The sequence below is a fragment of the Epinephelus fuscoguttatus genome, linkage group LG14, assembly GCF_011397635.1.
Source record: "Epinephelus fuscoguttatus linkage group LG14, E.fuscoguttatus.final_Chr_v1".
NCBI lineage: Eukaryota > Metazoa > Chordata > Actinopteri > Perciformes > Serranidae > Epinephelus > Epinephelus fuscoguttatus.
Window position 1 is genome coordinate 24,461,989 of NC_064765.1, and position 12,238 is coordinate 24,474,226.

Consider the following 12,238-nt stretch of genomic DNA (forward strand, 5'->3'; position numbering starts at 1 on the left):
GAGATACAGCAAGGATCGGAGGTGTATACTGAGGATACTCTTACCAATGGCCAAGAAAATGATAACAATGAACTGAAAAGACGCAAAACCACCAACTATAACCCAGTGGACGCAGAGACTCAAAATGGTTTACACAATGAAACGAATGACAGCAAGTCTGCAACTGAAAATGGGCACTTTTACACAAAAGTGGACTTGAGTTACACTATATTTGGGGATCTAATCCAATAGAATGGGTTGTTGTAAAATATTGTATTATATTGTAATAATGAACACTAAATAAAGCGTTTAAAAAAAAAAACTTTAGCATGTTAACATTGTCATTGTGAGCATGTTAGCATGTTGATGTTAGCATTTAGCTCAGTGTATCTCTGTGCCTTAGTACAAGCTCACAGAGCTGCTAGCTTAGCTGAGGGTCATCCCTATGTTCCCAAGGGCCAAGTCTAGCCCTGTATTAAGTTTCGAGCCAACATTGTATGATATCGGTGAGGATTATCTTCTCAGTTAAAATTGCAATAAAATTAAAGAATAAATAAAGAAATGGACATTACGTTCTAAATGCAGTTTGAATGGTAAAAATCCATTCAGCCTCTGAAGTCAAGACATCTGTTTTGTCCACAAATCTGAGGGTGTAGGTTTCAAAGAGTATAACATCAGGAGACTATAAGCTGTAGGTGGGTGATTTCAACATATTGACTCAGGTAAACATACACTAAACATTGGACCTAAGGCAAAGACGTTGCTGAAAAGAGAAAACCTTTTGAAAGGTCTCCTTAATGTGTCATACGAAGAGGATATCGAGCTGGGGAACACAGCTGTTGACTGATGAAACAAAGTCTTCACCACCACAGCAGATAAGTTACCTCAGGATATTCCAGCATCTTTGAAAGACAATGATATGTTGCTGTAACACTTTGAGAGAAATAGTCGAGTCACCCTGATTCCTTTTACAAAACTTGGTGAATCACATGCGACTTTCGATTCCCTTTCCACTGCTCATACACTGTCAGGTACAGTACTTGTGAGAATTAATTTTCATTAGGTAACAAGGATTGAATTCTCTTTTTAATGGCTTACATGACCAAATAAAACCAGGCCAGCCTCCTGGTGTCGAGTGTCTGTGGGCTTCAAAGAGCGAAAGCTGTTAATGCAAAGTGCTGCATTGCTCTACAAAGTCAGAGTCGATCATGGAATCATGGGAAAACTGCTGGAGCTTGAAATTCCATTTTCAAGTCTTGTCAATCACACTATCTGTGGTCGGCATGGCAACAGAGCAGAATACGAAGCCAGCCTTTTTTACCTGTGTCCAATCTCAAGTCTTTGAGGATTAATGAATTTGGACCAGACTGAGTGGGTGGATTAGATGGATTTCATGCAGGGCAGTGTTTGTGCGAGCGTAGGTGAGCGGCATATTTCTATATTTCTCTTTTGGCTTGTCCGTCTCACCTGCCTGTGCTTCTGCGTGTGGCAGAATATGTGTTTGTCTCAGACAACACACATGAGAAACAAATAAAACACTCACTTGACCCCTGCGGAGAAGCTGACGACAGGAAAGAAGAGGCCGTCTGTGTTGAAATTTTCGAACATTCCCTGAACGGGCTGTCCGTTGATCCTGAAAGAGATGCTGGGAGCTCCCAGGTCCAGACAACAGCTCACCACATCTTCTGAGGTCAGGATGTGCTGGTTCATGGACGCAACCGCCCGCGGGATACGACCTGTTCGGGACACACACGCAGTTATGTGAAATACAACCCAGTGAGTGATGCTGGCACAGATCACGTCTGTCTCACACACACACACAGGACCGAACACACAACTGCGTACACACAGCTACACACTCTGGGCAAGGAGATCATCCCCGCAGGGTACTGATCCTGTCTAGACACAGCCTGGCTGTAGCCCATTGTTAGCTTATTATGATATCATCCGAGTTACGCACTAACACAGTATTTTCTTCCCCTACTGACCTGACCAGAGGTGGAGTCCATCAAAACCATACGAGTAGAGGTCATCTCCGACTCCATTGCCTCCCCATCCCTCTCCTCCTCCAGGGTAGGGAGCATAGCCTTTAGTGTTGGCCCAACCCACCCTCAGGTGGGAGGGCTCGCTGGTCACAAAGTGGTCCACCTGGTCAATCATCAGCTCGTAGTACCACTTCTTATACTGAGCCGAGCCCTCGCACACCCCCAAGAAGATGTTCGGTCTCATACTGGCAATGAAGCGAAACATGAAATCATTAGTTATCCCTCCGAGGCAGGGAGATAGCCTCAGATAGTGCCATTTTCATTTGTAATAGCTTGTATTTTTTTCTGAAAACTAATGAATAAGTCCACCCTCAGGAAAAGTTAATTCAATTTGCTTCTAATGTATTTTGTTCAGGAAGTTCCTTAAAAGTGACGATATCAAGGCAGAGTGCAGCAGATCACTTCACTAGTGTCAAGAGACTGATCCAAAGAGATATGTGTGATTAAATTTTAGAGTTAAAATGACCTCACTGTCACCAAAATGCTTTCTTTCATTGTACAAAGTGAAAATATCTAAGGATATTATGATATAATGGGATATATAAACGCTAGGTACAACCTCAGCCACTTCATTTTCCAAAACTATGATGTCATGGTTGAGCACACATGCACCACAGTCCAATTTACAGACCATGTTGTTAGGTGCTCATGGTCCATGCTCAACGTGTAGTTTTAGATGTGTACATCGTACATTCAATTACACGGCCTACAGATTGGAAGACTGAATGTACACACACCCACAGTGGAATGGTCAGGGCTCTGGAGCCGCTTAGATCATCTGTTTGTAAGATCAAACTTAAACCTAATTGCAACGTGAGTGTTTAAGTAGAGATTTACATATCACCTAATTAAACCCAGCTGCACCACACAAGCTAATTCTTACACAAGAATGAGTTATAACTAAATATGTACACTCAGTAATTAACAACTATCCAAATGTAACGCAAGGTCCAACCAAATATCAGGTAAAACAGCAAAAAAGAAAATGTGAACTTAAGCAGGATTTATACACCTCCAAAACACGAGTCGGCAACAGGGTTTCTGTGACATGCTGTAAAGTTAAGTTGATTCACAACACACATTAAACATGGCTTAATAGCGACAACTTCAAACAGAAGTACACAGATCAGCTTCACTATAAGCAGCATTCACAAACAAGGCATTTGTCTTTTGATGGACACATTTTCCCCACAAATACAACATGCTAATGTTTTTAGCACAAGCCTATGGCATTTTACATTGTATAAATTAGCCTAGCAGCTAGTGGATTTTTCCTCTACTCACATGAAGCCACAGACAACAGCAACATTTAACAAAGGTAAAGTTTCCAAACAAATTCTCCAAACAAATACAACATGCTAAGATTATTATCACAAGCCTATGGCATTTTACATTGTATAAATTAGCCTTGCAAATAGCGGAGATTTCCTCTGCTCATATTAAGTCAGGATAAATCATACACAAGACATAAAAAGCTATTTTGTGGGGACTTTACTGTCTTCACAATTTATTGTTTATTGTCTGTGAAATAAAAGTAAATAAAATCTTTATGTCCACTGAGGGAAATGGTTTCAGCTTAAAAAAAATAGACAGGAGGTCTGTGTTGCAGTGATGTGTAGTAACATTTCTGGGGAGGTGCACATCACGCTACGACCTAGGGTACAGCGTAGGGATTCAACACAGAAGTATACATCCCACATAATGTTACAGCTGTGTGCTCTTGGAAGAGTTCTAGTAACAGCCCTGTGTGAGTACATAAGCGTGTTAAAAACCACCCAGAGAAGACGAAAAGAGCTTGTAGTGATCGATGCAATCATATTACGTCATTAGTACATTATTCACTGAATCCGTTTCCACTGCACTTACTGGCAATAACCTTTTATCGATGCACCACCTCCTCCAAGTGTGACAACTTTTTAGCGATATTTCAAAATTTCATTTGAATTTTCAGGCATTTTTATATGCAAATTGATGCGCACATTGAAAAAGTGCAAAAAAATGTGGATGGAAACGCACCTAATGCTACGTAGCTAACTGCACCAACTGACAAAGCTAATGTTAGCTTGCTAATATATGACCTGTTTAGACTCAAGAGTAAAACAAGTAATATAACATATTGACCTGACACTTGATCAAAATTTTGTTCAATATTGATGTAAGAACTGGGATGATTTAATGAAAATGACATGAAACCTCAAATTATAAAACTTTTAGCCGTCAAAGGACCTAGCGATATGATGCTAACCTAGCTTAAATCAATTCAGTGAGGTTAGCATAATGAAATATTTTCAATTTGATTTGATAACATACAAATAAAAAAAAGTGATACAGTACCAAAATCACAAAAGACATATTAAGAATAGGCGTACATATTAAACAATATACTTTAGATATCACTTACCCACTTTAAACTGTTATATTTTGAGGTTATATCAGCTTGTAATGATGAAGTGACTTCCTGTTTGTATTACTGATAGTTTTTGATTGTACTTATTGGTGCTTTCCAATCGTTTAAAAGGTGGTTGGTAGTTACAAAGACCTTCATAAGTATTTTACACACAAACATAGCGATGGACTCATGAATAACTAGTGCAACCCAATCCTGTACACCATCCACAGACGAGGACTTAAATCACTTCGTGGCAAATGAGACCTTTGCTCCTTATTTCTAGCCATTGCATTTGCAAATGCAATTCTGAAATGCAGATAAATAAATAAATAAAAACCTAAAATATCAAAGAAGCATGATGTTGAAAGGAGACGTGCTGAGTGTAAGGCCGTCTAACCTCTGGACATCATTGACCAGCTGGGTTTGCAGCAGCAGATCTCTCTTGGGCAGCAAGTGATCACAGATTAGGTTCTGATTGGTTCGCACTGCTACGCCGTTACACACACACAGCGAGCAGAGCACATCCAGAATCTAAAACAGAAAGTGGAGGCAGCAGGAGGAAAATAAGCATCAATATCGAGAGGAAGAGCACAACACAACTGATTTCACATTGACCTTATTTCCCCTGAATAAACACTGGATATGAATCTGTGACTTTCCAGAAATTACTTATCATCTTTGTCCCCTTCACTGTCTAGGTTGCTGCTCTAGGGACAGATTCTTTCCATGCAACCACTACATAATTACTCAGAGATGCTTATTGGGGGCAAAAACATGTCCAATAATATTCCTTTGATGTTAGCTTAGCAAAGCTGTAGAATTAAATGGGCTGGAAAGTTCAGCCAAGGGCGACGGGCCAGAGCACCTATGCTTTATCAATGGACCTTTTCTCCTGCTTCCAGAGCTAAATTATACACTCAGGCTGATTTATGACCCGGGCCAGCCGACTGCCTGCACCTGGTCTCATTTCACTGTTAAACTGATTGATTCATGATGGGGACACTCTGCAACCAAACCCCCAGGAAGCGTCTGTCAAAGATGGAAGTTTGTATGCTGGTAGAAGGTAAGCACAATGAATTAGCAGCTACAGACAAGAAGAGGTGACAAAGAGGCCCAAAGGGAACTGTTATGGAAATGAATGTGCATCCAGTGAAGCATTTTGGTGAGCCTAATGAGAAAAGAACTGGAGATGGCTGGATGCAAGATAAACAAGCACTTTAGGTGGTTTTCGTGTGCGTTCTTGCTTGACTAAAAGTTTTTGACAACATCCGAGTCACTGCTGATATTTCAGTAAATCTTACTGGTCCAGTGTGTAGGATTTAGAGGCATCTATTGGCAGATATAGAATATAATTGCCAAATTTATTAGCTTATAATCACCTGAATATAAGAACCATTGTGTTTTCGTTATCGTAGAATGACCTGTTTACATTTACACACAGAGCGGGTCCTCTTCTACGAAGTCCGTCATGTTGTTTCTATGGTGGCCCAGAATGGATAAACCAAACAGTGGCTCTAGATAGGGCCAATAGTGTTTTCACATCAGCCACCATAGTTCTCCTACACGCCTGGCACCCAGGAGTAGTTTCAGTCTGTTGCAATCTGCAACCCTCACCACTAGATGCCACTAGATTCAACACACTAGACCTTTAAAAGCAATGTTTGACATTTTGGAAAAAAAATTACTTGCTTTCTTGCTGAGATTTAAATAATAAGATTAATACCACTTTTACGCCTTGAGGTAAAAATGAACGGGAGCCATCTCAGCCTGTTAGCTTAGCTTCGTAGCTTAACGGAAACAAGGGGAAACAGCTAACCTGGCTCTCTCCAAATTAAATAGCAAAATCCACCTAACAGCACCTCTAAAGCTCACTGGTTAATGTATTAAATCTCAGTTGTCTAATGTGGACAAAACAAAATTTAAAAATGACATTCTGTGATTTAAGAGGGGTTATGTGCCGGACTATTTCTTGGTAAGGAGCATAGACTGGATAATAAGGATGGATGACTTGACAGCTCCCCGAAAGTGAAGCCAAAACATCTTGATTGCCCCCTGGTGGATAGCTGCAGTGTACGTCATACAACCCACCCCTTTCATGTTAGTGGATGGGACATGGGCCAAACTAAAATATCGAAGTATACGTTAAAGAGATTTTTCCCAAAGATGGTTTCTGTCATTTCCACTGTCAGTTCTTTTCACACTGATGTATGTTCAGTAGGGGTGGGAAAATGATCAAGTCTTAGATGCATCAGGATGCGGATGTGGACGATTCAGCATCGATCCACAAATGTTAACAATTGATTATATAATGTTTATTAATAATGTTGTTGTAATGATGTTGACGAAATGAAAGAGGCAGAAATCAACCACGAGAGTAGTGCAGCACTGAGACAGTCTACATTGTGGACACACGAGAGCGAAACTCAAAAATCTTCTTCGCAAAACTCAGCAGTTGCAAGCATGTTTTATTTAATGTCTAAATGATTACATTTGAGATGGACGTTGACGTTAACCAAAGCCCCTGCACCCGGTCTGCTCAGCGTCTTGTCTTTTCCCTCAGCTAATACAGAGCAGAGAGGCTGCCTTCCACTTCTGGAAAACAGAACAGTGGAGCATGCCGCCTCCCCCTCATTTTGTTATTCCTATACAGGCAGGGGACTGTAAGGTGCTCTCAAAATGAGCAAGTAGTCACACAGTGAGAAAATTTTGATGCATCGGGATGCATTGATAATCGTTTTATCGTCGAATCAAATCATAAGGTGCCTGGAGATTCCAACACCTAATGTTCAAGTGTTCGTTTTTCTGATAAGCTTGGTTTTAATGACTAATTTGATGCTATAAAAAGGAGGCTTGACATCATGATTGACAACTTTGTGTGTCAATATGTGTGCTTGCAATCAATGGTGCTGCTCATGATTGGTTGCACAGATGTATGGGAGAAAACTCAATCCCGCCATAATTACTACTGCACAGACTATGGCTCCAAATTATGCCACCAGCGCAAGATAGCAGCAGCCATATTCAGGATATTTTGGCTTTATTTTTGTACAGTGGGAGTAAGTGGAGACATGTCATCCAACTTTATCTACAGTCTTTGTAGATAAAGTTATGTGCAACCAGCGGAGACTCCAGGAAGCTACTGGTCTCAGGTGATGGTACAGATTTTGTTACCTTTGGCGAGAGCCAGGCTAGCTAGAAGAGGAAGATATACTTTATTCATTTTATTTCACTCTATTGTCAAATAAACACAGGCCTGAAATACACACACATGCACAAAGAGGACCTATACATGCATGGACTGGCACCTCGGGGGTGCTCAGGAGGCAAACCCATATTTGGTCCGAACAGGGACTTGAGCCGGCGACCCACCAGTTTCCAACCCCAGTCCCTTTGGTCTGAGCTACTGCTGCCCCAGTAGTCTTTATGCTAAGCTAAGCTAATTAAAAGCAGGCTCCAGCTACATGTTTAACTTACTGATGAACGCTTTGTATAGATCATCTCATGTGACTCAGCGAGAAAGCAAATAAGCGCATTTCCCAAAATGTCAAACTATTCGTTTACAAAAATATTTCACTGTTTTATTACCTTGTACTAATTTGCAGTTTCAGTGTGTGGTTTCTTTTCACCATCTTTATTTTCCACTCGGGCTCATTCCACATTCTCCTTGAGCCCTGATGTGTCATTATCTTACATCACAGCAGAGATGGTACCCACAGATTTACATTTGACTATAGAGGCACGACTCGCTGCTCACCTTGTGGTTGCGTCCGTGCTTGTAGAGCAGTGATATGATGGACTTGATGTGTCCTCTCTGGATGATGTTGAGGGCCTCGGGGCTCTCAATTAGAATGCAGTGCAGAACCTCCAGAATGCCTGCACAGCCGCAAATTCATCAATTAGTTAACACCCGCAGAAGAGAAAGACACACCAGAGGACACTCGTCAAAGAGATACCAGCCTGCATAGATTAACAGGGAACACTGTTCACACACTGCTGCTGCTTCATTCTTTATCATACACTTAAAAAGTGCCTATATAATTTCTGAGCAAGCAGTGTCATCTTTTTACATCCTTTAAGGCTCATGTCCCTGTCGACGAGTGCTGCATTGCTGTGAAAAGGAAAGCTTTGTGATGTCTCTGACGGAGAAAATGCAAGTTATCTCGCAGTGACGTTTCATTGGAGGCTCAGTGTGTTTTAAGAATGGTAATGAGCATACCTGAAGAAGACTCCAGTCTCTCCAGCTTGCTCACCAGCCAGTCTAAGTTGTTGGAGAACTGGGTGCAGTTGTTTCTGTTCCCTCGGATCAACGCAGCTGCAGAGCACAAGCAAGGTGCACATGAGACAATTTCACGGGAAAGAAAACAGTTTTTGTCCCGAGCGGTTTGATGGATCCCCTTCAGTAAAACAGCAAAAACAATGTCACCCAAAGGTGGATACGTTAAATAAGCTGAGGAAGGTTCTGCTTTGACACCCTAATACATATTAATTTGGAAGGTGCCTAAGATAGAGGGAGGGAACGACACAAGGAGAGAAAAGACATAAACACAAGAGAGCAAACACACCCACATATGTCCTAGGAAAAAAAAAAGAAAGAAAAAAAAAAAGACAGGGTCACCCATCGCAGACAGACAGGGAAGAAAGGAGGGAGGCATCCCAAATCCACTTAGCGCTGCGCCGGAGCAGGTGTGTGAAGGAGGGAACGGGGGAAGAGAGAGACGTGGCTGGAAAACTAATACAAGCCAGGGGGTGAAATCAGTGTAAATAAGAGTGTGAAGGACACACTTGGAGGGCAGAGGGGCTTCAGTGTGGCAGCATTTAAGATAAACTTTACATATGGGCCGTCCGCATTCTCAGAAATATTCCATATCTGAATCATGACAGGAAAAAATCATGCATGCTCGTGAATGCATCTTTAATGCCACAACCGGTGAAGGAAATGTTCCAGCCAAACACTATATTCATCAGATGCAGCAGGAGACAGCAGACAGAGAGGGAGAGCAAGAAATATGTATTTTCCCCTGCCAGATCACTTTAGCGAGATATATCTATATCTGACGGAGCATATGCTGGCAGTGCAAGAGGTTAAAGTGATTTTGCAAAGGCACGGCTGATGACATTGTGCTATAGGAGCACAAAGAGCACAGCGAGAACAAGGACATGAAACGGAAAACAGCACTGTGATGAGGATTGACATTCAGTGGCTAAAAGGCCATCTGGCCAACAGGGGCCGCCCCAAATTATGTGTGTGTGTGTGTGTGTGTGTGTGTGTGTGTGTGGTGACTGATCTTGTTGTGTGGATGCTCTGGAAGCACATCACATAAACTGGAACGCTCTTTTGAATGCAGCGGGCTAAATGCCATCAAGTGTTTCTCCTCAAAAATGTTGGAGATGGGGTATTTACTGTATAGTGTGTGTGCGTGTCTGTGTGTGTGTGTTAACAAGAATTTGGGCAACCTCTGAATTCAATTCTCCACTGTGGCATCTGTAAAAGGCTGGTTAAATATCAGGTCAGCGCACTTCTTCATCACCACTGAAGCCACTTTATTTTCAAACAACGACTCCCATCTCTGTGATTGATTGCAGTCGGGGATCGGTTTAAATGTGTGTGTGCGCATATGTGTGTGTGGTAGACCGGCTCCTTACCCAGCAGCTCATACAGCAGGTTCAGAATGTCTTTCCAGGCTGTCCCAGCCTCTGACCCCGCACACTCCCCGAAGTGGGCGGCACTGTTGTAGACGTTCAGCCGGTCGATACAGTTGGACACCAGCGTCAGCATGCCCTAATAAACACACATGAAAATAACCAAAATATGACATCCATTTTATACACATCATATTAATAACAAGCTCTCATTAGTATGACAACTTAATGTGGTGAGCTCTTTTTCTGCAGCATTCAATTACTCCACCATCTTGAACGCAGCCCCGATGGCTCTCCACTGTCCCATTTGGTGGTTGTGTCATGGTGATTTATACCATGGAGAAATATCTATAGTGATCAGATATGCTAAATGGGCGCCGTGAAAAGACAAAATGGAAATTGCAGATGATTTATAATGCCAGGGAAAATCATGAGTCAGCTGTCTACAGTGACAAATTGACCTTCTAAGTGCAATGCATTAGGGGTGGGACGAAGATGTGTCGTTATCGTAGAGAGACAGGTAAATAAGCTGAGAGATGAACTGCTTAAATATGCATAATTTGCAAATATTGAAAGCACCAGAAATGTACTCATGTTTCAATGAGCTAATTGACATTCATGTATGCTGGCTTGAGGATATGGTGACACATTGTTGTAGCCTGGAGGGATTAATGGGACAGTTCACCTCAAAATCAAAATGACATATTTCCTCTTACCTGCCCTTACCTAACCAAACCGAGATTTATCAGTCTAGATTGTTTTGGTGTAAGCTGCGAGTGTTGAAGATATAAGCCATAGAGATGTCTGCCTTCTCTTGCATATAATAGAACTAGAAGGCATTCAGCCTGTGGTGCTCAAAGCATCACAAACATGTTTTCAGAACTGAACAGCAGTGACCCTTTTTCCAGAATCATGACCCAGTTACACAAAATAATCCATAAATCTAATTGTGAGCAGTTTGATGTAGGAACTATTTTCTTTCCACGAACCGTATCAACGCGCAGAAGGAAGCGTGCATCTACTCATGGACGAGAGGCTCATGATCATTACAGCATGAGATGTAAACACTAATGATGTGCTCCTCACCTGAGCTGTAACATGGTGTGCTAGTGGTGCTAGGTGAGCTAGCAGCAGATGCATGCTTCCTTCTGCTCCGTGATACCATTGGTGGATGTACATCAGTAGAAAGAAAATAGTTCCTACATAAAACTGCTCACAACAAGGTCTGAGGATTATCTTGAGTAACTGGATCTGGTTTCTAGAAAGAGACATTGCTGTTGAGTTTTTCAAATTTTTTATTTATTTATTTTTTTTTGGCTCTTTGAGCACCACAAACGGAATGCCATCTAGTTCCATTGTATTCAAGAGAAGGCAGACATCTCTACAGCCGATATCTCCAACACTTGGCAACTCACACCAAAACAACCTAAACTGATAAACAGCACTACATGTAAGAGGAAAAATATGTATTTTTGATTTTGGGTTGAACTGTGCCTTTAAGGGGAGTATGGCTAGTTGACATCATAGGCCCCCTCAGTAAGGCAGCTGACATTTTGTAATTGATGAAAGCAATTTAGGTTCTAGAGGCTTAGCAGAAAGCCTCAGTGCACCCGTGCCAGCCTCAGGAAAACTTATAACACCAGAATTGCTGACACCTTCAGATGCAATGCCTCCAAATACAAGATGGCATTGAAACACACCACAAAGAATCAATTGCTTTCGCCTTTCACATACTTTGTCTTTTGCAAGTTTGCCGCTGCTCTGCGGCTCACTCATACGTGCAAGTCACTTACTAAAATTGCCTCAATCACAAGTCAAGCTCTTTACTCCAGGGGGCTTTTAATATTTTGCTGCACTGCGGAACAGCTCGCTGTGTTATTAATTGATATTTCATGGACTGTTGGTTTGCTGCGCCTTCCTTTAAATGGTGAAACTCACTTCCTGTTTGAATAGGTTCTGCCGGTTCTTGAGCGAACGCAGCTTGATCTGCCTTTCTTCGTGTTCCAGCTCAGCATCAGGGAGCTGGAAATAGGTGATGAGGTCATTGAGAGTTTGGAGGACCTCCTCGACAGGCAGCGCGACCAGTGCTCTATTCTTAACACCTAGACAATCCAGGTCTCTGGGAGGGAGAGACAGAGAGGGCACAGCGACGTCAACACACAAATAACCCCTCATTACAGGCACG

The 12,238-nt window shown here is 42.0% G+C and overlaps 1 protein-coding gene across 12 annotated transcripts in view; it reads right to left on the reverse strand.

Annotated features, from left to right (window-relative positions):
• Positions 1-12,238, reverse strand: part of LOC125900452 (ryanodine receptor 3-like) — a 157,059-nt gene that overhangs the window by 92,988 nt on the left and 51,833 nt on the right. For 11 of the 12 annotated variants that reach the window (XM_049595456.1, XM_049595457.1, XM_049595447.1 and 8 more), the window contains 7 exons: positions 11,992-12,172; positions 10,057-10,192; positions 8,630-8,725; positions 8,168-8,286; positions 4,811-4,944; positions 1,968-2,209; positions 1,523-1,715 (listed from right to left, as the gene is read on the reverse strand). In XM_049595456.1, the coding sequence (XP_049451413.1) occupies positions 1,523-1,715; positions 1,968-2,209; positions 4,811-4,944; positions 8,168-8,286; positions 8,630-8,725; positions 10,057-10,192; positions 11,992-12,172 (1,101 nt within the window). The remainder of the gene's footprint in view (positions 1-1,522; positions 1,716-1,967; positions 2,210-4,810; positions 4,945-8,167; positions 8,287-8,629; positions 8,726-10,056; positions 10,193-11,991; positions 12,173-12,238) is intronic. The other variant, XM_049595455.1, reaches the window with a different exon arrangement.